General features: G+C 37.7%; 1 protein-coding gene across 5 annotated transcripts in view; it reads left to right on the top strand.

Moving 5' to 3' along the window:
* Window positions 1-27,885, top strand: part of IWS1 (interacts with SUPT6H, CTD assembly factor 1) — a 44,582-nt gene that overhangs the window by 7,949 nt on the left and 8,748 nt on the right. For 2 of the 5 annotated variants that reach the window (XM_069463785.1, XM_069463844.1), the window contains exons 3-13: window positions 9,003-9,544; window positions 9,623-10,152; window positions 11,611-11,803; window positions 12,524-12,581; window positions 17,279-17,376; window positions 19,346-19,496; window positions 21,755-21,837; window positions 22,935-23,064; window positions 23,926-24,043; window positions 25,784-25,895; window positions 26,491-26,547. In XM_069463785.1, the coding sequence (XP_069319886.1) occupies window positions 9,003-9,544; window positions 9,623-10,152; window positions 11,611-11,803; window positions 12,524-12,581; window positions 17,279-17,376; window positions 19,346-19,496; window positions 21,755-21,837; window positions 22,935-23,064; window positions 23,926-24,043; window positions 25,784-25,895; window positions 26,491-26,547 (2,072 nt within the window). Of the gene's footprint in view, window positions 1-9,002; window positions 10,153-11,610; window positions 11,804-12,523; window positions 12,582-17,278; window positions 17,377-19,345; window positions 19,497-21,754; window positions 21,838-22,934; window positions 23,065-23,925; window positions 24,044-25,783; window positions 25,896-26,464; window positions 26,548-27,885 lie in introns of all 5 variants that reach the window. The other 3 variants (XM_069463739.1, XM_069463691.1, XM_069463908.1) reach the window with 3 other exon arrangements.

The following is a 27,885-nucleotide window of genomic DNA, read 5'->3' as shown; positions in this document are numbered from 1 at the left end:
AGCTCTATGAACATGTTTACAATAGCCACTTGAAGTCTTTTTCTGATAAATCTGATTGGTTCCTCTCACAAGCCATTTCTGTTGCCTACTTTCCCCCCCAATGTATCAGTTATACTTGCCTGGTTTTTTTGCATGCTTCTTAATTTTTTTGTTGGAAACTGAAAATTTTAGAGAATATTGTAGCAACTCTGGATACTGGTCCCTTAGGGGAGTGTTTTTGTTATTTGCTTAGTGACTAGCTCCACTATTTTCATGAAGTCTGTTTACTCACCCACAGTGTAAAATCTCTGATGTTGTTCGTCAAGGAAGTACAGTTTGGGGATGCTCACAGTCACGTGGGCTTGGTAGGGCTCTTTTTTCCTCATTCCCTGACCATACCCAGCTGTTAAACTCCACTTTTTTGCCCCTTGATCATGCCATTCTTTTTAACTATGCTGTGGGGCATAAATTGTCCCTCCCCCCAAACTAATCTAATTAAATTCTGGCTCCTTTGAAGGAATAGTTTCTGAGATCAGTGTTTAATGTTTGCTCTGACCCCAGGATGGCTCCTCCAAGTACCTTCCACCAAAACTTCCCCAGATTTGATTGCAAATGAAGTAAGTTTCTTTGGGGAGAGATTAGGAGCTATTTGGTTTATAGCCTGCATTTTCTCCAGGCAAAATCTCTGAGCCAGGGTCTGGAGCTGAGGATGAGAGCAGTGGCAGGCTTATCTATGAATGATACCCCAGCTCTAGAAGCTGAGCTCTGGGTGAGAGGTAGGAACGAGGTGGAAACCTGAGGTCCTCTCAGCTTGCCTCTCCTGGCATAGTCTCACATGCTGGGACAAGGGTGATCAGGGCCCCAGTATGCTCAGCGTGCTGTGCCCACAGTAGAACCTTTCCATGAGTAAGGGCTGGGCGACATGTTGGAGCTCCCACCTCTCAACTGCACCCACGCAGAACTTAGCCTCAGCAATAGGCATCGGAGGGCAGATAGGAAGTGCTGGTGTGTCCTGCCCTTCCTGGGAAGAAAGCCCTCTGACTGGAGGCAAGATGGGGCTAGGGGCTCTGTGTTCTTGGCTGCAGTAGTAGGGCATAGAGTCTCTGCCTCCCTGAGCTGTGAAGTTAGAAAGGGGGGGAGTGATCTTGGTTCAGATATCAGAGACTCTAGCCTCTTGTTGAATTTGTGTAGATGTTTCTTCATTTGCTCTTTGCCCTTAGGACCATTCCCAGTGGCTTTAAATGGTTGTTGTTAAATAATTTCACCAGTTTCACTGGGGAGCAGGCCAGCAGAACTTCTTATGCTGTGGTGCCAGAAGTCTTCATTTGACTTCATTTTTATCCCTTTTACTGATTGGTCAAGCCTGTCCACATTTCTAAATTCAAATCCCAGAGGGACCCAGTATGCTTTGTTTGTCTTTTATAACACTCTATATCGGGCCCTTTGTTCTGTTTCATCTCATTGGGTCTACTGTGTGTGGATGGATCAGGTACCCCAGTCCTGTCCACGGCCCCTCCCTGCACAGAGAGCAGCCTTATGTTGCTTTCCTGAACAAGAGATTCTGGACAAGCTAGTGGTAGGTATTTGGGGGCATGCCTATATATTACAGGATGTTTATTGTCTTGGTTCCTGGGCATTAAGTCAGATTCTAGTAGCACATCCTCCCTGGTCATTGACAACCAAAAATATCCCCTCACATTCCCAAATGCCCCCTTGGGTGAAGTGCCAGAACCACCCTGGGATGAGGACCCTGAGATGGAAAAGTGAGGATGGTAAGCATAGGAAAGGAAACAAATACTCAACAATATAGAAAATGAGTGATTAAAATATAAGAATGCTTGTTAAGAGTGGCAATGCAGCTATTGAGATTGCTTTAAAAAAATACTTGGTGACAGAATTCACCATGTGAGTATTGAATTGTGCTTCTAGATCCTGGTTAATTTTTTTAAAGTAAATTTACATACAGAATAGAATAAAAGGAGATTCCTTATGCCAAAATGTAAATGATATTGATCTTTTGGTAGTGTCGTTAGCATTTGTCTTATTTCTGCAGTACACATTAATCTTTAAAATTAAAGGGAAGGCCGGGCGTGGTGGCTCACGCCTGTAATCCTAGCACTCTGGAAGGCTGAGGCGGAGGATCGCTTGAGGTCAGGAGTTCGAGACCAGCCTGAGCAAGAGCGAGACCCTGTCTCTACTAAAAATAGAAAGAAATTATATGGAGAGCTAAAATATATATATATATATATATATATATATAAAAATTAACCGGGCATGGTGAGGCATGCCTGTAGTCCCAGCTACTCGGGAGGCTGAGGCAGAAGGATTGCTTAAGCCCAAGTTTGAGGTTGCTGTGAGCTAGGCTGACGCCACAGCACTCTAGCCCCGGCAACAGAGCAAGACTGTCTCAAAAAAAAAAAATCAAAGGGAAAATAATTTAATAGAATAACTGTTATCATTTTATATGGTAACCCAGTTTTATGAGCATGCATGAAATAATTCAAAATACTAAAGAATTCAAAATTTAGAAGACCCTTGTAAAGAACCCTTTAGTATAAAGATAAACCTTTTCTCTACTAGCTGTTTTTACTATTTTTAATTTGTCTTTAGTATGTATTCCCTTACTAAAAAATTATCAGATTGTCTTTTCTTAACAGATTAGATGGAAGGATGCATGGAAAGGCAGTTTTTTAAATTTGAAGAAAAAGTATTGAAGCTTAGACTTCAGTATTTTCTTTGAAGATTTTTTATTCCCAACTGCCCTGTACCTCCTGTTCGATAGGAGATAGTTGGCATTCATTTCTCTGTCCCCAATTTTGTCATAGGATTTCCAAATCAAGATAATTAAATCTTTAGATTAGAATGTGTTTCCCTAAACTTCAGCACTGTTGCTTCAGTTTGTATAATGTGTGTGATAACTTACTAGCCATGTCTTTCAATAAGCATTGTTTGAGTGTTTACCATTTGCTAGGCATAGCAATGCAAACATAAAGCTTTAAAGTGTCCAGATGGGTGTAGCAGACCTGAAAACAGGTGACTACTGTACAGTGCATCATTACAGAAAGGACACATACGAAGTTCTGTGGGAGGAAGTGTGGTAGCTGTGACATTTCAGCTGACTGAAGAATGAATTAGGGTTGTGGGGGCGGTGGTCATTCTAGCTAGAGGAGCAGCAGGTACAAGGCCTAGAATTGGGAAGGACTTGGTATATTTCAAGAATGATTGCTGTGGCTGGAAATGGAATAGCTTAATGGAAGGTGATGCTGAAGAATTAAGTTTGGGCCGGATGGCTTCACACGTTTTGCAGTGGGGCAGATAGGGAAGAAGGAAAAGGACTTTGTAAAGATCTTTTTGAATAGTCATCCCTGGAAATACAGCTTTTTAATGAAGCAGTTTGAGCTCCAAGTTGAGGGTTGGCCCTCAAATGTGACCTAGTTATAACTAGTTGCCAGTTCTAAAGTTTGTTATTTTACTTTGATATTCTCTTGGACAGCATGAAATTAGTTGTATGGTTTTTAGTCAGCTGGTTTCTGTTTTAAGGACAATATATTGAAGGAAATGTGTATTTTAAAATCCAGAAGCTTGTAGAGGACATTTACATAGAAAAGTAGAGTGTTCCTTTCCTGAGGGTCCCACAGAAGAAAAATATGGTGTGGGACTGTTGAGGAAGAAGTTGTATGGAGATGGAACCTGGCTTTTCCTTGCTTTCCGAATGTAGGCAAAGCACTACAGTGGCCCAGCCATCCTTCTACTGTTGAAGTTGGTGACAGCCCTGGTTAGCTCTAGCCTCACTTTCAGTTGAGTAAAGATGGCAGTCTGCTCTTATTTGGATCTTTCCAGCAAGAGGTTGTGTTAGTGTAAGGAAAACATCCTTATGGGGAGCACCTCAAAACAACTAGAATATTCTTCTTGGCCATTACTCTCCTTGTTAACCCTATTTCTTACTAGTTCTTATGATTCCATTTATACTTTGTACTAGGTTTCAGCCTTTGTCTTTGATTCTACCAAACTGAGGAGAAAAAAATACTATTTTTCATTAAGTAATGTTTATTGCAAACATTATTTTTCCATTTATTTTCTGTTAAGCATTGTTTGTGGGGTTTCTTTTTCATTTTGGTGAATATATTTTGAGTGTCTTCTTTATGCTGCAGGTAAAAGATACATTTTTTTTTAAATGGCCTCTTTTTTTTTTTTTTTTTTTTTTTAAGGTCAGTATATGATGAAGATAAATGTGTAAATCACCTTTCAGTGAAGTAGTAATAAATGCCCAAGGTGGTATGGGCATATGAAGTAGAGAATGGCTAACCAGCTCAGCCTTCCCAGAGGCTATATTTGAGCTGAGTTTTGTTTTTGTTTTTGTTTTTGTTTTTTTATTAAAAAATATATTTTTTTTTGAAACAGAGTCTTGCTCTGTTGCCCGGGCTAGAGTGAGTGCCGTGGCGTCCGCCTAGCTCACAGCAACCTCAAACTCCTGGGCTCAAGCAATCCTTCTGCCTCAGCCTCCCGAGTAGCTGGGACTACAGGCATGCGCCACCATGCCCGGCTAATTTTTTCTATATATTTTTAGTTGTCCATATAATTTCTTTCTATTTTTAGTAGAGACGGGGTCTCGCTTTCACTCAGGCTGGTCTGGAACTCCTGAGCTCAAAGGATCCGCCCGCCTCGGCCTCCCAAGTGCTAGGATTACAGGTGTGAGCCACCGCGCCCGGCCCTGAGCTGAGTTTTGAAGGGCAAATGTTTTGTATTAAAAATCAAAATAATTTTGTTATTAATGATTAGTAATATTTATTGAATGCTCATAGGCTCTGTGCTAACTGCATTACATGCATTTAATCCTCAGAACAGCCCTTTAAAATATAGATACTATTCGTAATGTTATCAGATGGAAGTCACTGAGACTTGGGGAGTTAAGAAAATTTCCCTAGATGACACAGTAGAAAGTGTCAGAGAGCCAGAGTTTGTATCCCAGGGTCTTTTTGACCTGTCACATTATGTTGCACAAAGTCCATTTTTACCTTGAGAGAAGATGAAGAAAGCTTCAGGAGGAGAATATTTTTGCCAAATTTTGAAGTATGAAATGGATATGGCAGGGGAAAGATACTCTAGACGAAGGCATGGAGGTAAGAGTGAAGTTAGTAGTCTCACACTACTAGAACTGGAATAGAATTTCTAAAATAAATGCAGACTCTTTGACACCTTCCCTGGACTTACTGAATTAACACAGAGGTTGGTATGGTCTTCACCAAAGCTCCCTTAGTGATTCATATGCACACTAAAGTTTGGGAACTGCTGGTGTAGTGCGTAGGGGTGGTGTTGGTGAGGAGGCAGAAACGAATCTAGAGAGGTAGGCAGGAGTTTGTGTCATTGTCATAAAATCTTAAACTTTGTGTATAGTTTTTTTTCTAGTATTTTTTATCAGGAGTGCTTTTGCTTTTGACACTTTGATTGTAAGAGCAACCAGCTTTTGACAGACAAGAGACACTCTGGTATATAGCTTCATTTTATTTTGTGTGTGCTTATTGTAAAATTAGAGTCTCTCAAGTGTTGCAACATTCCAGGAACTACACTAGATTGACAGCATTGTGTTATTTTATTGCTGGATTTCTCAGATTCTTTCATAAGCTTACTAAACTGATATGTAATAACAAACTCCAGTAAGAAAGTTTCAAATACAGCTTCTGGAACTAGGGTCCAGTGAAACATGTTTTTGAAAATGCTCCTATGGATATTTCCTCATGGAATTTGTGTGACTTACTTTAGTATTGTTTTACCAATTTATAATGATAGGGATAATGATAGGGTAGTATGCAAGGTCAAGTGTTTTGAGTTTGATACTTCTGATGTATAAAGAAACAAATGTCCTGAGTTTTTGGGTTTTTTACAAGGGTTTCTATTTGATGAGATACTACTTTGAAATTGACAAATTATTATTTGCTCTGTGGCAATCTTATTATTATTTACTTTGCAGTTTAAGAAGGTCACTTATCTCTGTGTGTGTGTGTGTGTGTGTGTGTGTGTATTGTGGCTCTGGTGTATAAAGAGTGTGATTACTGTTTGTGTGCTGAGGTGAACAAGGTTGTTCATTATGATGGATAACCAGTAGTTATTTATAACTGCAGTGTGAATGACTGCTAAGGAGGAGGTATAAGGCATTATAGACATTCCTAAAGCCTCTAAGGACCCTCAGAGTGCTAAATTTCTCTGACAGTTACCAAGAGGGAATTTAAGAAAATGGATTTTAGTGGTGCCATCCTAGCTCACTGTAGCCTCAAACTTCTAGGCTCAAATCATCCTCCTTCCTCTGCCTCCCAAATAAGCTGGGTCTACAGGTGTGTGCCACCATGCCCAGCGAATTTTTCTTATTTTTTGTAGAGATGAGGCCTCAGTATGTTGCCCAGGCTGGTCCTGAACTCCTGGCTTCAAGCGATCCTCCGGCTTTGGCTTCCCAATGTGATAGGATTATAGGTGTGAGCCACCATGCCTGGCCACGTGATAACATTTAAATGGCAATTTCTACTATTGATTTGTTGTACCTCATATCTGACTTTTAAAAAACTGCATTTGGGATTTTTTTAGGTTTGTAGTTTAATTGCTAAGGCCAATTACAATGTTCCCTTTTGCGTTTTACTTTAGTTTGCCTCTGCTGGTATTGTATGCCTCTCTCCCCTGACCCCTCAATCTAGTTAACTAAATCATCACAGACTAAATACAGAAGTGCCTGTGTCTGTACATCTTTTGCAGCTCAGTTTCATATAGATGCACTTCCTGTAGGCTTTCAAAACATAAGCATACCATCACAGTAGTGTATATCACACCATATTGTTATAGTATGTTTTGCTGGCTCATCAGACAATAGCTACTTAAGGTCAGGCACTGAGAAAAATTCAGACTTGATTCCTAGCACCTTGCACATAGTAGACATTAAATAAATGCTTGTTGAATTAATTACTTCTCACTTTATATTATTCCTACTTTACTGCTTTATTACTTATTCAGCAAGTACAGGTTGAATATCCCTTATTGAAAATGCTTGGAACCAGAAGTGTTTTGGATTTTGGCATATTTGCATGTACATGATGAGCTATCTTGGGATGGGACCCAAGTCTAAACATGAAATTCATTTGTGTTTAATATACACCTTAGTATATGCATAGCCTGCAGGTAATTTTATACATTATTTTTAATAATCTTACACATGAAACAAACTTTGTGTTGGGTACTTATGTGTGGAATCTTCCACTTGTGGCATGTTGGTGCTCAAAATATTTTGTATTTTGAGGCATTTTGGATTTCAGATTTTTGGATTAGGGATGCTCAACCTGTACTTACTATGTGTATGTTCTGGAGACCATTATATACTCCAGGGGTACCTCAGTGAAGAAAACAACCCAAAAAAATGCCTGTCTTCTTAGGTCTTAAATTCTAGATAAATTTTTCATCTATATTCTTTTAAATTAAGAAATGTGGCTAAAGTGAACTTTAAGCAATATATGGAGTATTGTACTATAATCACAAGATTCTTTTATTTTTCCAGTCCTAATATTACATTTAATAGGTAAATACCAGTTTCAGTGGGATAATGGGATGTGTGACTGACTAGGAATCTAGTATAGTACTGTGCTGAGTGCCCAGTGAAAACTCAAGAAAAACAACTATGGGGATTTTGAAAAGTTTATGGTTTTGGAAAATTTCCTGAATATGTTGTATTCAGTGAATATGTGTAGCAGTTACCGTTTCTTTGGAATGCTGCGCTGTAATAATGGTAATAAAATATGAAAAAAAACTCAAACTTTTGCTTTGTAAACTTATTTTATAATTTTTTGTACTCTTTTCGAAGTTGTAGACACAGCACACTTAGTCTTCTTTAAGTGAGCCTAGGGTAAGTTAAAGTATGACATTTTCATGACATTTATCTTGTCATGACAAGAATTCTGTAGTCACTTAACTATTTCAGAGCATAATGGTGAGCATACGCATTATTAAAAACTCTTTAGTCCTTAAAAATTAATCTGTGATAAGTTCACGTAGCTTCTGTCATATTCTAAAGAGAAGTATTTGGCTCAGTAGAGTTTTAAGGGGAAACACTCAAATACAGAAATACTTTCACTTTTTGAAGCAGAATATTATCACCACGTTACTGAAAGTTAAGATACTGGATGGGGGAAAAAATTGCCCAGATCCTAAAACACTTGTTAATATTTTGCTATGTTTAATTTTGTATATTTTTCTTTGCATTTTTACATAACTATAATATGCATATATCAAGTTTGTACCCTACAGCATATTTTCAGAGTAATTATTTCAAGTAACATTGTGTATTACTGTAGTTAGATTCGTCATGTTCTTTCTAAAACTTAAGCTTTTGTTCCAGGGTTACTAGATATATGACCATGACTATTCTAAGCCTCAGTTTTCTTACCACGGGAAGTACTGTTGTGAGGCACTAGCAGGAGCGAGCCTAACATGGATTGACTCTTAGTAGGTGCTCAGGAATTGTTAGCTCCTCCTTTCCTTTTTTATTTAAATTCTCTTGGGAGCATGGTCCCTGTATGTTATTTGATCCTTTAACTAAAATAAAGCTTTATGGTTCTTTTCCCTAAAGAATTTTAATCTTATAAAACCCAAGAATGTTCCTTTTTAAAAGAACTTGGTTACGTTTACTTGTATTTCTTTGAAAAGTATAGTTAAGTTTCTGGAAGCTAGAATTACATATGAGAAAGTTAGACTTTCTAAAAATATCTAGCTCTTCACAATTAATCCCCTATAGTAATCAGGGGGTATGCTTTACAAATTTGTTTTGGTGAAGGCTGGTTATCTTTCCCCATTTTGGGATCCAAACCATGTTAGCCATTTCACAGACTGGCTTTCTTTATACTGGGATGTTTCTCTATGGGTATAGGACAGAAATTCTGCATCTAAATGTACATATTCCTAGATTTAAAATATTGTTGGAAAAGTTTTATCATTTTTACTGCCAAACATTTTTTAGCACTTTTCTAATTTTTTCTCACTTTATTTTTCAGAATGAACCTAGTGATCGAGAAGATGGCCTTGCCAAGAGACATCATGTGACAGACTCCGAGAATGATGAGCCCTCAAATCTTAATGCTAGTGACTCTGAAAGTGAGGAGCTTCCCAGGCAAAAGGACAGTGACTCTGAATCTGAGGAACGTGCAGAACCTCCTGCAAGTGATTCTGAAAATGAAGATGTCAATCAGCACGGGAGTGACTCTGAGAGTGAGGAGACCAGGAAGTTACCTGGTAGTGACTCTGAAAATGAGGAACTTCTTAATGGACATGCAAGTGACTCAGAAAACGAAGATGTTAGAAAGCATCCTGCCAGTGATTCTGAGATTGAAGAGCTCCAAAAGAGTCTTGCCAGTGACTCTGAAACAGAGGATGCTCTAAAACCTCAAATCAGTGACTCTGAGAGTGAGGAACCCCCAAGGCACCAAGCCAGTGACTCAGAAAATGAGGAGCCCCCCAAACCTCGAATGAGTGATTCGGAAAGTGAGGAGCTTCATAAACCTCAGATCAGTGACTCTGAGAGTGAGGAACCCCCAAGGCACCAGGCCAGTGACTCAGAAAATGAAGAGCTCCCCAAACCCCGTATCAGTGACTCAGAAAGTGAGGACCCTCCAAGGCACCAGGCCAGTGACTCAGAAAATGAAGAGCTTCCCAAACCCCGTATCAGTGACTCAGAGAGTGAGGACCCTCCAAGGCACCAGGCCAGTGACTCAGAAAATGAAGAGCTCCCCAAACCCCGAATTAGTGATTCGGAAAGTGAGGACCCCCCAAGGAATCAGGCCAGTGATTCTGAAAATGAAGAACTACGCAAACCCCGAGTCAGTGACTCTGAGAGTGAGGAGCCTCAGAAGGAACCTGCCAGTGATTCAGAGACTGAAGATGCCTCCAGACACAAACAGAAGCCAGAGTCGGATGATGACAGTGATGGGGAGAATAAGGGAGAGGATACAGAGATGCAGAATGATTCCTTTCCTTCAGATAGCCATACGGATAGAAAAAGATTTCACAGTTCTGACAGTGAGGAGGAAGAACCCAAAAGACAAAAAATTGACAGTGATGAAGATGAAGAAAAGGAGGGCGAGGAGGAGAAAATAGCAAAGCGAAAAGCTGCTGTGCTTTCTGATAGTGAAGATGAAGAGAAAGCATGTAAGAAATTATTTTGAGCTGTTTTTCAATAGCTTATCATCTAAGCTTATAACTGTGAGACATTGTGTCCTTTTCTGTTACATTAGATCTATAATCCGTCATTCAACTTGATATTCTAAAATATCACTAGGACAGTCATTTCCTCTGGATATCATTGGCTAAACTAATACTAAATTTCCTTTGAGTTGTTGTAACAGCACCTGTTAACTTCTGACTCCCTCAAAGTGATAAGCTAGACCAAGTGTCAGTGGGAATATAAAAGACTTAGTTTTTTTTTTTTTTTAAACTGGAAAGGGTAATGTTTCCAAGAAGTTTGTTTACATAAAACCCCTGACTGTATACAGAATTAGCTGTAGGTCTCTGATAGCTAATCACTAGATCCCATCCAAACAGTAACTGAGCTTCCACAGGGGCTTCTCTTCATTTGTTCGACACTGTTGAATACCCAAATACAGGAAAGTTTTGGAGGATTCTATTCAGAGGCTTCATGTCTTGTCGGAGTATTCACATCTTTGCTACTTGAGACCTCATTTTCATAGATGATAATTTTTACTTGAATACTGTTTTATGAAACTTACCTTTTTTGAAAAAGACATATTCCCTTATAATCTGACAGTTATTGGAGGAGAAGGAAAAAGAGTACCTACCACACATGCTGCCAGTTTGTTAAGGAAGATGAGAAATTTCAAAATGACCAGCAGTGGTTAAGGAAGATGTGAAATATTCCTAAAAAAGTATATCTAGTCCCTTTTAGTTCTGCTACTACTGGACAACATAGAAAGGATGGCAATTCTGCCCATCAGTCTAATCTTAATTTTCTCTGTTCCCCAAAAGAAAAGGGAACTATGGATGCTCACTTTCATATGGATGATTTCTTTCTTCATCTTTTGACCAGGCCACTTTTTCCTTAGCAAAATAATGGATAATATGTATTAATAAGATGGCTCTGAATGAGCCTTTTTATTTTTTCATTTTCTTAACCATGTGTCAGGGGGCCCTTTGACCTGTTAACACATACTGCCACTTTAAAGCACCTGTTATGCTTTTTTTTTTTTTTTTTTGAGACAGAGTCTCACTCTGTTGCCCAGGCTAGAGTGAGTGCCGTGGCGTCAGCCTAGCTCACAGCAACCTCAAACTCCTGAGCTCAAGCGATCCTCCTGTCTCAGCCTCCCGAGTAGCTGGGACTACAGGCATGCACCACCATGCCCGGCTAATTTTTTTTTTTTTTTTCTATATATATTTTTAGCTGTCCATATAATTTCTTTCTATTTTTAGTAGAGATGGGGTCTCACTCTTGCTCAGGCTGGTCTCGAACTCCTGAGCTCAAACAATCCGCCCACCTCGGCCTCCCAGAGTGCTAGGATTACAGGCGCGAGCCACCGCGCCCGGCCACCTGTTATGCTTAATGATACAATAACCATAACAAATTAAGGTGAATGATAATTTTCTGTTTCACAGCAGCAAAGAAGAGTCGTATTATCTCCGATGCAGATGACTCTGACAGTGATGCTCTATCAGATAAGTCAGGCAAAAGAGAGAAGAGAGTGGCTTCTGACAGTGAAGAAGAAACAGGGAAAGAAAAACTATCTGATAAGAAAAACGAAGAGAAGGATCTATTTGGGAGTGACAGTGAGTCGGGCAATGAAGAAGAGTAAGTGATGACGTACCGTGAGTTTTCAAGGGCTCTTAATTAGGTAGTAGAGAGGGTTTGTCTCTCAAGTTTTTTAAATTTGTACTAAAATTTCATGTTGAGATGTAATACAATATGCCCTGCCTAATTGCATGACTTTGGGGATTTAGAATTTCAGTTCCTGCACTACTGCTACACACTACAACATGGATGAATCTCAAAAATAACATGTTAAGAGAAAGAATTAAAGAGTATACATTGCATGATTGCATTTACATAAAGTACAGGCACAGACAAAACTAATTTATGGTGATGGAAATATGATTGTCTCTAGGGTGTTGATATTGGGAGACTGACTAGAAGAGGCCATGAGGGAACTTTCTGGGAAGGTGGATTATTCTGTGTCTTGGTTAGCATGCTGGTTACATGAGTGTATGCATTTTAAAACTCATTGAACTGGAAAATTTAGATCTGCACATTTTGCTCTAAGTAAATTATACCCCATTTTAAAAAATGGTTCCTAGCTGGGCGTAGTGGTGTACACCTGTAGTCCTAGGTACTTGGGAGGCTGAGGCAGGAGAATTGCTTGAGCCCAGGAGTTCACAGTTACAGTGTGCTAAGATCACACCGCTGCACCCCAGCCTGGTAGCAAAGTGAGACCCTGTCTCTTTAAAAAAAAAAAAGTTCCTATTTACATGGTAAGAAAGCAAATGAATGTTTTTATATTTGATTCTTTTCTAGAAATCTTATTGCAGACATATTTGGAGAATCTGGTGATGAAGAGGAAGAAGAGTTTACAGTAAGTATAAGATGGAAATATTTCCTTTTTCACTGTGCTTTTTTGTTTGTTTTTGTGGCAGTAGTTCTCTAATAGGTGATTCCTATAAGTAAAAATAAACAACTTTAATGTATTTATGAGAAAAATCTAGAGGAAAGGGATTTAGAAAGCGAAATATAAGTCTATACAAAGGCATAAAAGGAAACTAACAGGTGAAATTGAATTAAAAGGAGGAAGGAACACATTAAGAGATGCTGAAAGGCATTTTATAATGCTAAGGGGTAAGATTCATAACAGGGAACTGCTGATTCTCACAGAGGCAGTCTGGGTAATTTGGACTAACTGTTTCTGCTAAGGACAGCTAGGAAAGCTGGACAGATTATTTAGAAATCTGCTGGTTACTGAGAAAGGCAGCAAAGAATTACTAAGCCAGAAGACAGAAACCTAAAGCAGTGACTCAGCATTTAGAACTCTTTCCCTGTTGGGGTGTTGCCTGCCTCATGTTTTTCACAGCCTCTAGGCTTGGGAACAAAAGTTCAAGGTCAGGGCCTATTGAGGTTAAGGAGTCCTGTAAACCCCATGCCTGGATTAGGGCTCCTAAGAGCAGCACCCTTAAGATTAAGGGTGAACTGCAAGTAAAATAGCCTTTGCTCAGGTTTTAGACCATCTTTGAATCTTCTTAAAGACTAGAGAACCTTAGTCTCAGAAATTTGATGACAGTGGTTCAAGTTTTTCATGTATACCATGTGATACACAAAGAAAACATTTAACAGGATATAGAAGTACCAACAGAAAATAGAAATAGGCCTAGGACTCTAGATATAGATATTTTAGAGATCGCCTTAAAAAATCTCTTCAGGGAGATAAAAGATTTAAAATGTTGTCAGAGCAAAGAGTGTTTAAAAGGACAAGGCAGATTTGGAGAAGAACCAAGTAGCAATTTCAGAACTATAAAAATATAGTAATTGAAATTGAAAACTCAATGGATGAGTTTAACAGCAGACTAGACATATTTGAAGAGTAGAATAGTGAAATGGAAGATAGGAGGCAATATCTAGAATGAAGCATTGAGGTACATTATTACGGAAAATCTAAAAGAAAATAAAAGATATAGATTATACAGGAAAAGGTCAAGAACAAATTGGAGTAATTGAGGGAAACTTACGTATACAACGGAACAATATTTAAAGAAATAACACATAAAGCCACAGATTCTAGAAGTCCCACAAATTGCCAGCAGGATAAATAAAAAGAAATCTACATCTAAATAGATTACTAAAACTGCAAGAAACCAAAGAAAATACGAAAGTCTTAAAAGTACTCACAGGAAAAATATTTCATTCAGAAAATCAACAATTAGACTAACAGCTGACTTCTCAACAGAAATAATGAATCCAATAACTACAAACTTAGAGTTCTATCATATTCAGCAAAAATACTTCTCAGGAATGAAGATGAAATGAGGAGGGAATTAATGGTGTACCAACTGAAGGAAATACAGAAATGCAGAAAGAAAATAAGGTGGAAGCTTAAAAATGCAAGAAGGAAAAAAGAGCAACAATGTATATAGGCCTAAATGGGTATTAACTATAAAAAAACAAAAAGTCATGTGTGGTTTAAAATATATAAAAATTAAAACACATGATAGCAGCAACAGATTGGGAGTACACATGGCATTGAAGTGCTTGCAGGTCTTTACAAATGTATGTAAATATGTGTTAGTAGACTTTAATAAGTTAGGGTGTGTATTAAGTGGCCTCTAGAAAGACTGTAACAAAATGTGTAACTTCCAAACTAACAGAAAGGAAAATATGGAATAATTAAAGCTAATTAGTCCCAAAAGATGTAAGAAGAGAGAAAAAGAACTATAGAACACGGGGCAGAAAGTAGTACATAGTAAAATAGTAGACTTAAATTTTGATAATATCAGAGATGACATTAAATGTAAATGTACTAAATGTTATAATTAAAGGACATAGGTGCTCAGACTAGATTTTAAAAACCAGCTATATGCTGACTTCAAAAGGTCTATCTGAAACAAGATGAAGAAAAGTTGAAAATAAAAGGGTAGGAAAAGATACTGTATGTAAACACTAACCAAAAGAAAACTGGATATCAAAGAGGTAGACTTTAAGGCAAAAAACCATTACTTGAGTTAAAGAGAGTCACTTTATACTGATAAAATATTTTAGAATTGTATGTACCGAATAACATGGCTTTAAAATGTATATATAGCAAAAATTGACAGGATTTCAAAGAGAAATGGACAAATCCATAATCTAAATGATCTTGAACTCTTGGCCTCAAGTGATCCTCCTGCCTTGGCCTCTCAGAGTGCTAGGATTACAAGTGTGAGCCACAGTGCCCTGGCCTCTAAGTGGATGCAACTGACAGAAGACGCAGACCAAAAAAATCATAGGAGTCTCTTTTTATATAATCTGGATACAAACCCTTTGGCAATTTTGAAAGTTTAAAGTATCTTCTTCTATTTGATTGTTTTCCTTTTCACTTTGTTAATGGAGTCTTTTGTTAAACAAGCGTTCTTAATTTTAATATATTTAATAGATCAAATTTACCAGTCTTTTTCTTTATGGTGAAAGGTTTTTAACTTCTAAGAAATTTTTGCCTATTTCCAAGGTCGTGAAGATATTCTTTCCCAAGTTATCTGATAGAAGCTTGAATATTTTATCTTTCACATTGTTGTGTAATCCACCTAGAATGGGGTTTTGCTTGTGGTATGAGGTAAAAGTGAAGATTTTTCTCCCCATTTGGAATATCCAATTAACCCAGCACCATTTATTGAAAAGATTATCCTTTCCTACTTCTCTTTAGTGCCATGTGTGTTGTAAATCAAGTGTCCATATGTATATATTCCAATCTGTTTCTGCACTGTCTTTTCTGTTCTGTTCTCTTTATGCTTGTGCCATTAATACGTTAACTCTTGATGCTTATTTATGTCCTCCAAGCTTATTAGTCTTCAACATTGCCTTGGCTTTTCTTGGTTCTTTGTGTATCCGTGTACTGTTTTTGGGTTGGTTGGTTGGTTGGTTGTTTGACAGGGTCTTGTTCTGTTGCTGAGGCTGGAGTGCAGTGGCACATTCATAGGTCACTGCATCCTTGAACTGGGCTCAGGTTATCCTTCCGAGTAGCTGGGAATATAGGAGTGCACCACTGCACCTGGATAACTATCTTTTGCAGAAAATTTTTTGTCGAGATGTTACTCAGGCTGGTCTCGAACTCTTGGCCTCAGATGATCCTCCTGCCTCAGCCTCCTAAAATACTGGAATTATAAGCTTGAGCCACCATGCCTAGCCAGCATTTCCATATAAATTTTAAACCAATTTCTTTCAAAAGTACAAAATATAGATAATTTCTCAATGCAGTGCAATGAAACTGAAAATTAATAACTAAATTAGCAAACAGAACACCCTTGCCACTCAGAAAGTTAAAGCCTTGTTGAACAGTTCTTGGAAGAAAAAAGAAATCAATGTGTCTTTTGCTAAAGCAAGAGAGAAAAAGTAGATGAATTTGGAATTTAATTCAAGATGATAGAAAAATAAAGTGAACCTAAGGAAAATAGGAAGAATTTATTCCACAAGTATTTGAGAGACTGTATGCTATGCCAGAGACTGTTTGGACACTGACCTCATGGCGCTCATACTCACTAAAGTAGCATATTACAAGAATAAGATGTATTTATCTAGTTTAGAGAGCTAACATCAACTTGGTTATAGTTTCAGTTCAGTGAGAAATACACTTATACTAGGTGACCATAGGGAAGACTTCTCTTCCCAAAGTATAACACAAAAGTTAGAAGCTATAAAGAAAAGACTGGCCATTTCATTTACATAAAAATGAAAAATTTATGTCTGGTAAACATTAGCATAAACAAAAACTGTACAAATGTAGGGATTACGCAGCTTTTGTCACTAACAGGGCTATTTCTGATATTTAAAGAGCTTTTACACACTGATAGGAAAAAGATGAACAGACCGACAAAAAATGAGCATAGGATATTGAGAATTCACAGAGAAAGAATTGCAAATGGTTTTGTAAACATGAAAAAATGCACAACTCATAATAAGAGAGTACGAATAAAACTACACTAAGATGCCTTTTGTTTTTTGGTCCAGAGATAGGCAGATAGCAATGCTTGATAACCTGTAGCAGTGAGAAGGTAGAGAAACAGGTCATTCATACTTTGCTCTAAGAAGAAATGATGGGTGTAACCTCTATGGAAGACAATTTGGCAAATATTTCTCAAAATTTCAGATACACAGAATTAAATGTCATTAGGCAAATATATAAATGAATTATGTTTACAGCCACATGGTGAGTAGTCAAAGCCTTAAAAGGAATAATACTTAATGCTGATATGGACTGGCCTTCACATTCTGTTGTGAAATTTGAAATGTGTAGAGCAGTATCCCAAAGCCACTGTGAATAATAGGCAGCCATTTGTATGATAAGAGGGGATACTAAATATTTATGTGTAGAAGTGCTTATATAAAAGTAAACTATTTCTGGAAGGAAATGTAAGAAAACTAATAACGCTAGTGGCTAGAGAGGGACTTTTTATTACATACCTTTTGATACCTATTTAAATTTTGGTTTTTGTGTATGTATTACTTTAAAAATGTAAAAAATTAAGAGCAGTTATACAGAAGAAAAATCTATAAGAAATTATGATAACTTTGGCTAAATTATTCTGCATTTAGGGTTTTAACCAAGAAGATTTGGAAGAAGAAAAGAGTGAAACACAGGTAAAAGAAGCAGAAGATTCAGATTCTGATGATAACATAAAGAGAGGAAAACAGTAAGTTTGTTTGTTTTTAAGGAATTTATTAAAGAGAAGTTAAAAAATAAAGGTAGGGACTGTTGAATTTCTTTTGTTTTTCATTTTCATTCCTGGTTAAGCTTAGGAGAGAGTCTGTTCCCATTTTTCTATGTTGTACTTCTCTATATACAGTGTTGTCAGTAAATTACTTGTTGTTTTTCTTTCATGTACCCTGTGTTCAGATGACTTAATTTGTGGAGTTATATTTATATGGTACCAGACTCTTAATTTATGGCTTACCGAGTAAACTCTTCTGAAAAATAACCTAAATTTAAAAATACATTTCTTTTGAGAGAAGAACTGATTGGGACGGGGGCAGGGGAAAAGTCTAACATCTTAACTACAACATATTACTTGATTGTATTGCACTTACATTTTTGAGATAGTTGGAATCTGTTGAGAAAAATCTGGTATCTTGAAAGGCCCCGTATAAGAGTAGTTACTGTTAGTGAGTTACTGTTTACAGTTGTAAAGACGATGCTTTAAAAAAATAGTTTCTCGGCCGGGCGCGGTGGCTCACGCCTGTAATCCTAGCACTCTGGGAGGCCGAGGTGGGCGGATCGTTTGAACTCAGGAGTTCGAGACCAGCCTGAGCAAGAGCGAGACCCCATCTCTACTAAAAATAGAAAGAAATTATATGGACAGCTAAAAATATATATAGAAAAAAATTAGCCGGGCATGGTGGTGCATGCCTGTAGTCCCAGCTACTCGGGAGGCTGAGACAGGAGGATTGCTTGAGCCCAGGAGTTTGAGGTTGCTGTGAGCTAGGCTGACGCCACGGCACTCACTCTAGCCCGGGCAACAGAGTGAGACTCTGTCTCAAAAAAAAAAAAAAAAAGTTTCTCTTTCAAATCCCAGTGGCATGCAAGGATTAAGCTAAATGCGTTTGGCAGTACTTTTGGAAATTGAATTTATATGATAGTGGCAAAGAATGATTAACTCCCTCTTTTAAGGGTAATGATTCTGATGAAAGCCACAAAGGTTTGAAGCCCTTAGCAAGTCTGTAGATTTCCATATTTATCTCTGTTACATTGTGTTTTGAGAGTTACACTTCTTATCACTGAAGGGAGCAGTTTATTTTTCATTTTTTTCTACTAGGGCTGTATAAGACAAAAACATTCAGATAGTTGAACACCATCCTAGTCCCAAAAAAGGCAGTGCAACTAAAGCTGAATGAGAACTCGAAATGTTCCTTCCTAAACCAATAGATAGAAGTGTGAATATAGTATATGAAAAGTTTAGGGTTAGTGATTAATGTATAGTAGTTGGAGTAGTATAGGAGTTGAACGTAATGTCTGTGATCAGCTGTTCTTTTTTAATAGCAAGTGGTAAGTACAGTCATGCGTCACTTAACAATAGGGATATGCTCTGAGAAATGCATTATTAGACGATTTTGTCATTTTGAAAACATCATAGAATGTACTTACACAAACCTAGATTGTATGGCCAACTATACCCCTAGGCTGCGTGACATAGCCTTTTGCTCCTAGGCCACAAACCTGTACAACATGTTGTGCTCACTACTGTAGGCAATTGTAACGCAGTAGTATTTGTGTATCTAAACATAGAAAATGTACAGTAAAGATACAGTATAAAAGATAAAAAATGGTATACTTTTATAGGGCACTTACCACGAATGGAGCTTGTGGGACAGAAAGTTGCTGTGGGTGTCAAGTGAGTGGTGAATGACTGAGAAGGCCTAGGACGATACGAATACTTTTTCTTCAATAATAAATTCACCTTAGCTAACTGGATAACCACCATCATATATGCATTTCGTTGTTGGCCAGAACATTGTTATGTGGTGCGTGACTATACTTCCACTTTTAAAAGAAGGTGGCACCTCATTGAGTTAGAATTAAGAAATTTGGTGTTCTAAAGTGTGATGAAAGTCAATGTGTATTAAAAGAGAACTTGTATTTCACTCGATTTTGTGTTATTGTTTTAGTATGGACTTTCTGTCAGATTTTGAGATGATGTTGCAGCGGAAAAAGAGCATGAGTGGCAAGCGCAGACGGAACCGCGATGGTGGCACCTTTATTAGTGATGCAGATGACGTTGTGAGTGCCATGATTGTTAAGATGAATGAAGCTGCTGAGGTGAGAGGGGTCAATTCAAGGCTCACCTTTTCTTTCCCCCACTGAATTGGTTGGGTGCCCTTTTGTTCTTAACGCTTAACCCTTACTTAAACTACATTAAGGCACTTTGTTTTTTGTAATAAAGCATTTACTGTTCTAAATTTTAAGCATGGAAATAATTTTACTTTTTTACTCACATGTTTACAAAAAAGTGAAAAGACTAAGTATTAAGTAAAATTAACCTTTCTAAGTGAATGGCTTTGCTAGTTTTATGTGAAAATAGTTTTGCTCTTAGGTTCACCACAAGGTTTAATGTTTCTTCATGTATAAAAAATGGTTATAAATGCATGTGTCATTCTCTTTTCCCAATCAGGAGACTGCAGCTGTCATTGTGTTTTAAAAATCTGCCAAATTGTAAAAATTGGCTCAGTATTATTAGGTTGGTGCAAAAGTAATTGCAATTTTAGCATTGTTAAAATTTACCATTTGCTATTGGAATGCATTCTTAAATGTAGTTATGTTACATATACATCATTTTAAAGCATATTTCTCACTTTATATTTTTTTTGTTAATGACTTGCTGTCTATTTTAGACTATGGAAATGATGTTAGACAAAAAGCAAATTCTAGCAATTTTCTTACTCGATTTCAAAATGGGTCATAAAGTAGCGGAGACAACTCGCAGCATCAGGAACGCACTTGGCCCATGAACTGCTAATGAACGTACAGTGCAGTGGTGGGTCAAGAAGTTTTGCAAAGGAGACAAGAGCCTTGAAGATGAAGAACACAGTGGCCAACCGTCGGAAGTTGACGATGACCAATTGAGAGCAGTCATTGAAGCTGAGCCTCTTACAACTGCACAAGAAGTTCTTGAAGAACTCAGCGTCAACCATTCTACAGTTGTTCGGCATTTGAAGCAAATTGGAAAGGTGAAAAAGCTCATTAAGTGGGCGCCTCATTAGCTGACCAAAAATGAATAAAAAGTCCTTCTGAAGTGTCATCTTCTCCTATTGTACACAATAACAACAAACCGTTTCTCAATCAGATCATGACGTGCGACGAAATGTGGATTGTCTAGACAACCGGCAAGGACCAGCTCAGTAGTTGGATAGAGAAGAAGCTCCAAAGCACTTCCCAAAGCCAAACTTGCACCAGAAAATGTCATGGTCACTGTTTGGGGGTCTGCTGCCGGTCTGATCCACTACAGCTTTGTGAATCCCGGTGAAACCATTACATCTGAGAAGTCTGCTCAGCAAATGGATGAGATGCACTGAAAGCTCCAACGCTTGTAGCCAGCATTGGTCCCCAGAAAGGGCCTGATTCTACGTGACAATGCCCAACTGCAGGTTGCACAACCAACCCTTCAAAAATTGAATGAATTGGGCTACGAAGTTCTGCCTCATCTGCCATATTCACCTGACCTCTCGCCAACCCACTACCACTTCTTCAAGCATCTTGACAACTTTTTGCAGGGAGGTCGCTTCCACAACCAGCAGGATGCAGAAGATGCTTGATTGTAATGGTTCTTATTTTGATTAATAAAGATGTGTTTGAGCCTAGTTATAATGATTTAAAATCATGGTCTGAAACCACAATTACTTTTGCACCAATTTAATATGTTTAAAAAACAAGTTCTGGTCTTTTGGAAACAGTTGCTAGAGTATTAATGGATTCAGTGAGCTGTGTCTAGGATTTGTTTCAAAGCAATTCCAAGGTGGAGAGAAAGTAGGTAGACATCTAGCTAAAATAAGACTGGCCATGTGAGTTTAGTTGTTGAAATGTACATGACAGGTATATTCTGTATTTTGTATTTTTAAAATTTGAAATTTTTCATAACCAAAAAAAAAAAGAGAAAAAACCAGCCCGAGTAAATGCTGAAACTCTTCTTTGATAATATATCCCAATAATATCCAAACCTTATACCTGGAAAATTATTCCTGGTGATAAACCCAAAATTTGCCAGGTATAATTTACACCTTGAATGAACTCTTTGAAAACTTGACAGTTGTGCCAGTATTTTAAGTCAAAATTGATTGTTTCAGTTTGTAGTTGTTAAAGGTAATTATTTTAATGTTTTTGTGGGTTTGGTTGACACAGACACATACATTGTTCTCTGCCAAAAATCCACTCTTTAGTTAATCTTTCTTGTAGGAAAAATTGTAGTTTGTTTGAGAAACTACTACTCTATTCAATTTTATTGTTCCAAATTACAGTGGTTATAATTTACTATTAACAATTAGTACTGCCTTTATTTTAATCTTTAATTTTGTTCTGAATAGGAAGACAGACAATTGAACAATCAAAAAAAGCCAGCACTGAAAAAGTTAACTTTATTGCCTACTGTGGTCATGCACCTTAAGAAGTAAGTAATTTATTTTCTTGAAAAAGCTTTCTCCTTTTAATGGAATGATATTCAGATGGTATACTGGTGTTCTAAAGGTATTAAATAACGGTAGCCTTCTATCAGTTCAAAGAAAAATAATGAATAAAATTTCCTAAGTTATATTTCTTCATAAATTTTAATTAAGCCTTGATGCCTGATGCAAATAGAACAAACAGCAAACTAATATGAATGAAAGAAAAACTTGAGAACTGCTAATTTTGTTCTTTACAGTTTTGGATTTGGTGAAATTGCGTGTGTTTTCCCAATGTGATTGAAAATAAATAGCAAATCTTGGGAGACTACTTGAAGCACACATTGTACATGGGTTATATGGCCCTGTTATCATCACAGTCATTGATCCTTCTGAAATAATGATGCCCTTTCTTAATAGACCCTTACTACCAAATTTTTTCATCGGTTTGCCTGTATTTCTGAGCAACTTCGCTTTTTCTTTGAACCAAGCTGTGGGCTGCTTTTGATGACTAAAGAAATGCAATGTGTATCAGTGAGCCACCAGCATGGCCTAGGACATTCGTAACTAGGAAATTATTCCATTTCATTAGCCCAAACTGTCTGTCACTGGTTTTATATATATAATATTGGTCATGTTTTCTATTAACATAACTGATTCTAGTGCATAAAATGGAGTTTTGAGTATCAGTATTTTGTTGAGATTTGGTGTCCAGCAGAGAATAGCATAGTTCCAAGTTCATCACCACCTGAAATTGTTTGAGAATCACTATTCTGATAGATTGAACATGATTTTTTTTTAGCTGTAATGATTGGAGCTCAGGCTTGTTGTCTGTACCATTCACATCAGCATAAATTATTTTGTATAATTTGAGTTTGCTTAGTTTTAAGCAAATTTTTGTCAAGTTTGTATATTTCTGGAAAGTAAGAACTGAATTTCATACTGCTTTTGAAACCAGAATTGGCATTCAGTACATACTGAATGTATATAAGTAACTTTTTAAAAGCAGTTTTTGGAAATATCACTAAATATGTAAGAAGTCAGAAGAAGATACAGTAGAAGAAGGTTCATAGATTTGATTTTTTTTTTTTAATTATTATTGCAGGCAGGACCTTAAAGAAACGTTTATTGACAGTGGTGTAATGTCTGCTATCAAAGAATGGCTCTCACCTCTACCAGATAGGAGTTTGCCAGCACTAAAGATCCGAGAGGAGCTGTTGAAGATTCTGCAAGAGGTTAGAGACAGATAATCTGTTTGCTCTTCATTAGTCATCTAATGTGGTTTGTATTGTCATAACCTCTATGTAGTTTACAATGTATTTATACATTCTCTTGAGACAGCTTTCAGAGTAAGGGCTAGAAAAAGGGAATATACCTAATAAAATGAACAGAAAAGGAAAAACCTTATAAGACTTCATGTAACTGTAGCATTGACGGGAAAAGATCTTCGAGTAGCTACTGATTTATCTGAGAAGAGTAGTAGAGTAGTGGACATGTTCTGGAAACAGCACCAAATTCAGAGTCATATGAACTTGCATTTGAATCTTGAGCTGACCTACCTTTACGTGGCTGTGACACCTTGGGCAAGCTACTTAACTTCTGAAGGAATTCCAGAGGAACTTCCTGTGTGCCAAGCACTGTGCTAGGTGCTTTGTATGTTTGTTGGTTCATCTATTCCTCACAGTAAACCTGTAAGGTAGGTGTGTTGTCTTCATTTTACAGATGAGGAAGTTAAGATTCAGAGAAGTTAAATAACTTGTCCAAGGTCACATAGCCAGAAGGTGGCTGTGCTTGGGTAGTCTTAGGTCTGTTGGATTCTGAGGCCTGTGCCGACTCCTAACTACTGTATTAAACTACTAACCTCTGAGTATGCTTAGTTCACACTTTCTCACATTATTAGGTTTCACGTCAACTCAGTGGTAATACTGAACTCTTAACTTTTAATGTGAACTCAAAGTATCTTTGTGTTCAATGTCTGTAGGTTCTTATTTGTTCTTTTGTGAATGAACCAGATCTTGAAGGTCCTCTAGAATAGATTAGCAAAACTCCCAGCTTCTGAGTGATTAATATGTATGTAATGTGTTTATGTTCCCCAGCTACCTAGTGTGAGCCAGGAGACCCTGAAGCATAGTGGGATTGGACGAGCAGTGATGTATCTCTATAAGCACCCCAAGGAATCAAGGTCCAACAAGGACATGGCAGGGAAATTAATCAGTATGTAAATTTTGCTTTTTGTTTGTTGTGTTGATGTTTATAGAGAGAGACATGTCTACATAAAAGGTATATTTTTACCAATATTTGTTTAAAATAAGTCCAGAAAGTAGAATAGAAAATTTTTTAGTAACTTCTTATCTGTACCAGCTTTTTCTCCTCGACTTAAAATGCTTCTCAGCTTATTTAGGTATGCTGTCCAATATTCAATATAGCAAGTTAAAAGCATACATTTTTTAGTCATGGGTTAAGAGCACGGAGAAGGAAGGGTTAGAATGCAGGCCCTGGAGTTGGTCATACCTGGGTTCAAATCAGGGATCCACTATACCTGCCCTACTGCATATCCTCAGCTAGGGATTTAAGCTCTAAGTCTTGGTTTCCTCCTCTGTAAAATTGAGACAATTATGTGTTTTCTTTGGGTTATTTTAAAGATTAAATGAGAGGATGTATATAAAGCACAATGCCTCACACATAGTAAGTGCTCAAGTAATAGTAGCTAGTGCCATTATTCCTTGCATAATGGTCTCTAAAACCTTTTTGCATGTTCTTATTTAATGATGACAAGAGAAATCCAGAAGAGTTTAACTGAAAATCATGTAATCAGGTGCCATATTCTTTATGAAATTCCTCAGTTTTAAGAGTGAAATCCATATCTGTTTTTATTGTCCTCTATAACTCTTCCTGTGCTCCATGTTGGAAAGGAATTTTTAAAACTTCAGGGCTAGATTGCAAAAGGAACTACTTCTACATTTGACTACAGTAATTATTTTTCTATTGAATTTTTAAGCTTTTAGAGAAATGTAAATTTCTTTTATAAACCAGAAATATATTATCCTTGATCTTATTAATAACCTGCAGTTTACTGCCTATTAAGTGATAAACTTTTGGTACTTTTATTCAGTGGCTCATGAATTTTTTCTCCCCTAGATTGAGAGAAGCAGAATGTTCCCACTGGTATCCATGAGTTACTACAACAGTGATTCTGAATCCAGGGGTGGGATCAGTGGAGCAATTTTTAAAGATTTGTAGACCCCCTGAATTCCCCTCTTCCTTCTTTGTGTGACATCGCTTATGTTCTGTCTGCAAAGGTCCTTCCTTGTTTTCATAGTGTATTAAATGCAGTGATAAGCTACACTGTGTTTCAGAATGAAAACATCAGTTGGTACCTCTGGACTTTTACTGGCTGAACAGTGGGCATGTAGTACTTTTATTTCATTGTCATTTTAGCAGCTGTATTAGACTTAGTGAAGTGTAAGCTCTGTACCTGCCATATTAAAATATAACTTTCGCCAGGGGCAGTGGCTCATGCCTATAATCCCATTGGAGAATTGGCTTGAGCCCAGGAGTTCAAGACCAGCCTGGGCAGCATAGCAAGACCCTATCTCTGTAAAAAATAAAATAAATAAAAATTTAAAATAAAAGGAATTAGGCTGTCTTCGTAAAATGTCAGCTCAGGTAGTTGATGACTATCAAAGTGTGGGTCAGATGTTACTTTCTTTAAATCTCTGTGGTGATTACTGGTTTAACTGATGTTTTTACACTAAAATTTCTTAGCCAGAATTAGTTATCATACTGGTATTGTGCTGTGTTTATCATACAAATGATCCTAAAATAATGGGGTCTTTTTGGAAAGAGTACTCCAAATGTTTAGAATTTCACGTCACACTAGAGTGCAATTATTTGAGAGAATGGTAGGAGAAATGCTATTTTGTGGACTAAATAATTGATTTTTTCTTATTGCAGATGAATGGTCTCGGCCTATATTTGGTCTTACCTCAAACTACAAAGGAATGACAAGAGAAGAAAGGGAGCAGAGAGATCTAGAACAAATGCCTCAACGACGAAGAATGAACAGGTATGAGGGAACAGGTATGAATGAGTGGAAAAAATGTTGCAGTACTCAGGATTGTTTGTAAATAAGATCATTAGGAAACCTGCAAGATGATGGGGTTTCCTTTCCTCTCAGCTTGATATGTCTGTGTAGCTCATAATCTTCTTTTAGTTTAAATGTGGTAGTGTGTGATGAAGATCCTCTTCACCTACCAAGACCTTTTTGAGTCAATTTGGTAGAATAAGGCCTCTCTCATAGTTCTGATAGCTTGTGTTGTTCCAGCCACTTGTAGAAAACAACTTTTGCAGTCCCATTTCCAAATTGCTGGAAGAAAAAACAATGTTACTGGTTCACCCTGTACCAATATGCTGGATACAGTTGCATCCAGAGGGCAAAGTCATTAGTTACAAGCATGGCGGTTATGGCTCACCTATAATGAAACCTGTTATGCAAGTGAATACTAACATGAGTAGTACTTTTTAAAGATTATTAGGAATTATTTTCCCTGGTCCCATGTAAAGGAGCCAAGTATGGTCTAAGTTTGATATTTTAGTTTGCTCTATTTCTTAGTTATAAGGTTCTAACATTCCTAGTATCTCCTTGTTTACTTTCTTCCCAGCACTGGTGGTCAGACACCCCGAAGAGACCTGGAAAAGGTGCTGACTGGAGAAGAGAAGTAAGGTTTTTGTGTTAATTTTTCTTCCTAGACTATATATAGTATTTCTGTTTGCTGATTTAAGATAAATAGCAAATGAAATGATGTAATGTTTACAGTGGCATGGGTAATTTTCAGTTTAATGTTTATTGAATATCTACAAAGCATTGTATTGGGTACTCTGGGGATATAAGGAAAATTGAGAAAATAGTTCATTCGGTAAACATTTTTTTGCTGCTTGCTAAGTAGTAGACTCCTTGTCAAGCTCTGAGAATATAAAAGCGAATTAAAAATAGTCCATGCTCTCAAAAAGTGCAAGTCTGCGGAGGGGATGGTAGGCAAGGGGAGAGCTTAAGCAAAGCTGTGGGGTAAGCGTGCAAGGCCTGTTTTCAAATGGCTGTAGACCAAAGGGGTTGGGCAGTAGTGTGCACCCAAGGTGGTGGAAGGTAAGGTTGGACATACAGATGTGGACCAGTGAAGGGCTTTGAGTCAAGGTGAGGAATTTTTGCTCTCTTTGTGATTCCATTGGAAGTTTTTGAGCCTGGATATGAAGCCATCAGATTTGGAATCCTGCTGCTGCGCTGCTGCGCTGCTGGCTTCGTGTGGGCTGCGGTGGAGGGCAGGGGGACTGAAGGCAGTGGTACAGCTAAACCGGATGGTAACAGGGGAGCAGAGCGGTGAGGAGATATTGCAGGGGCAAAGCTGCCAGGAGCTTGTGACTCAGTGGGGAAGAAGTTGGTTGGCTAGAGCTGAAGACCCCAACCAAAACTGAAGTACTGAGGCAGTGGTATTACCATTCACTAAAATGGAGGGAGGAGATTTGAGGGCATAGGCGAGTTCTGTTTTGAGCCTGTTAAATGTGAGATGCCTAATGAGATGGTCCTGTAAGTATCATGGGTCTAGAACTTGGAATTTAAAGAAATATTTGGGCTAGAGACATAGACTTGGTGGTTCTCTCCATGGAAAAGATTATTGAATCAAGAGACTATAGAGTAAGAAATAAACTAAACAACTTTGAAAAGGGGCATAGCCAGGCAGAGTAGCCAGTGAAGGTGAGTGAGCAGCTGTGGTCCTGTGCGCTGGAGCAGAACCTAGAGGGGAATGAGGCTGCACTGGAGGTGGACAGTGGCGGGTGCTGCTGCAGAGGGGTTCATGCAGGTGAGTTGACAGGACCCATACTGCAAGAGAAGAGTGGGAGATGAGCTAAGGGGAGCCAGTATAATTTTATTTATAATAAGTTTGATGATGAGACAGTGACTTCAGGGGGAAAATAAGAGTTATGGAGAATTTTCTTTGGCAAGCCAATAAATCTGTTCATACATATATGAAGGTTGTAGAAGCTTAATGTTAAAAATAGGG

This window comes from Eulemur rufifrons, chromosome 1 (assembly GCF_041146395.1).
Source record: "Eulemur rufifrons isolate Redbay chromosome 1, OSU_ERuf_1, whole genome shotgun sequence".
In the NCBI taxonomy this organism is placed as follows: domain Eukaryota; kingdom Metazoa; phylum Chordata; class Mammalia; order Primates; family Lemuridae; genus Eulemur; species Eulemur rufifrons.
Note: the sequence above shows the minus strand (reverse complement) of the source record. Positions and strands in the feature narration are given on the sequence as shown.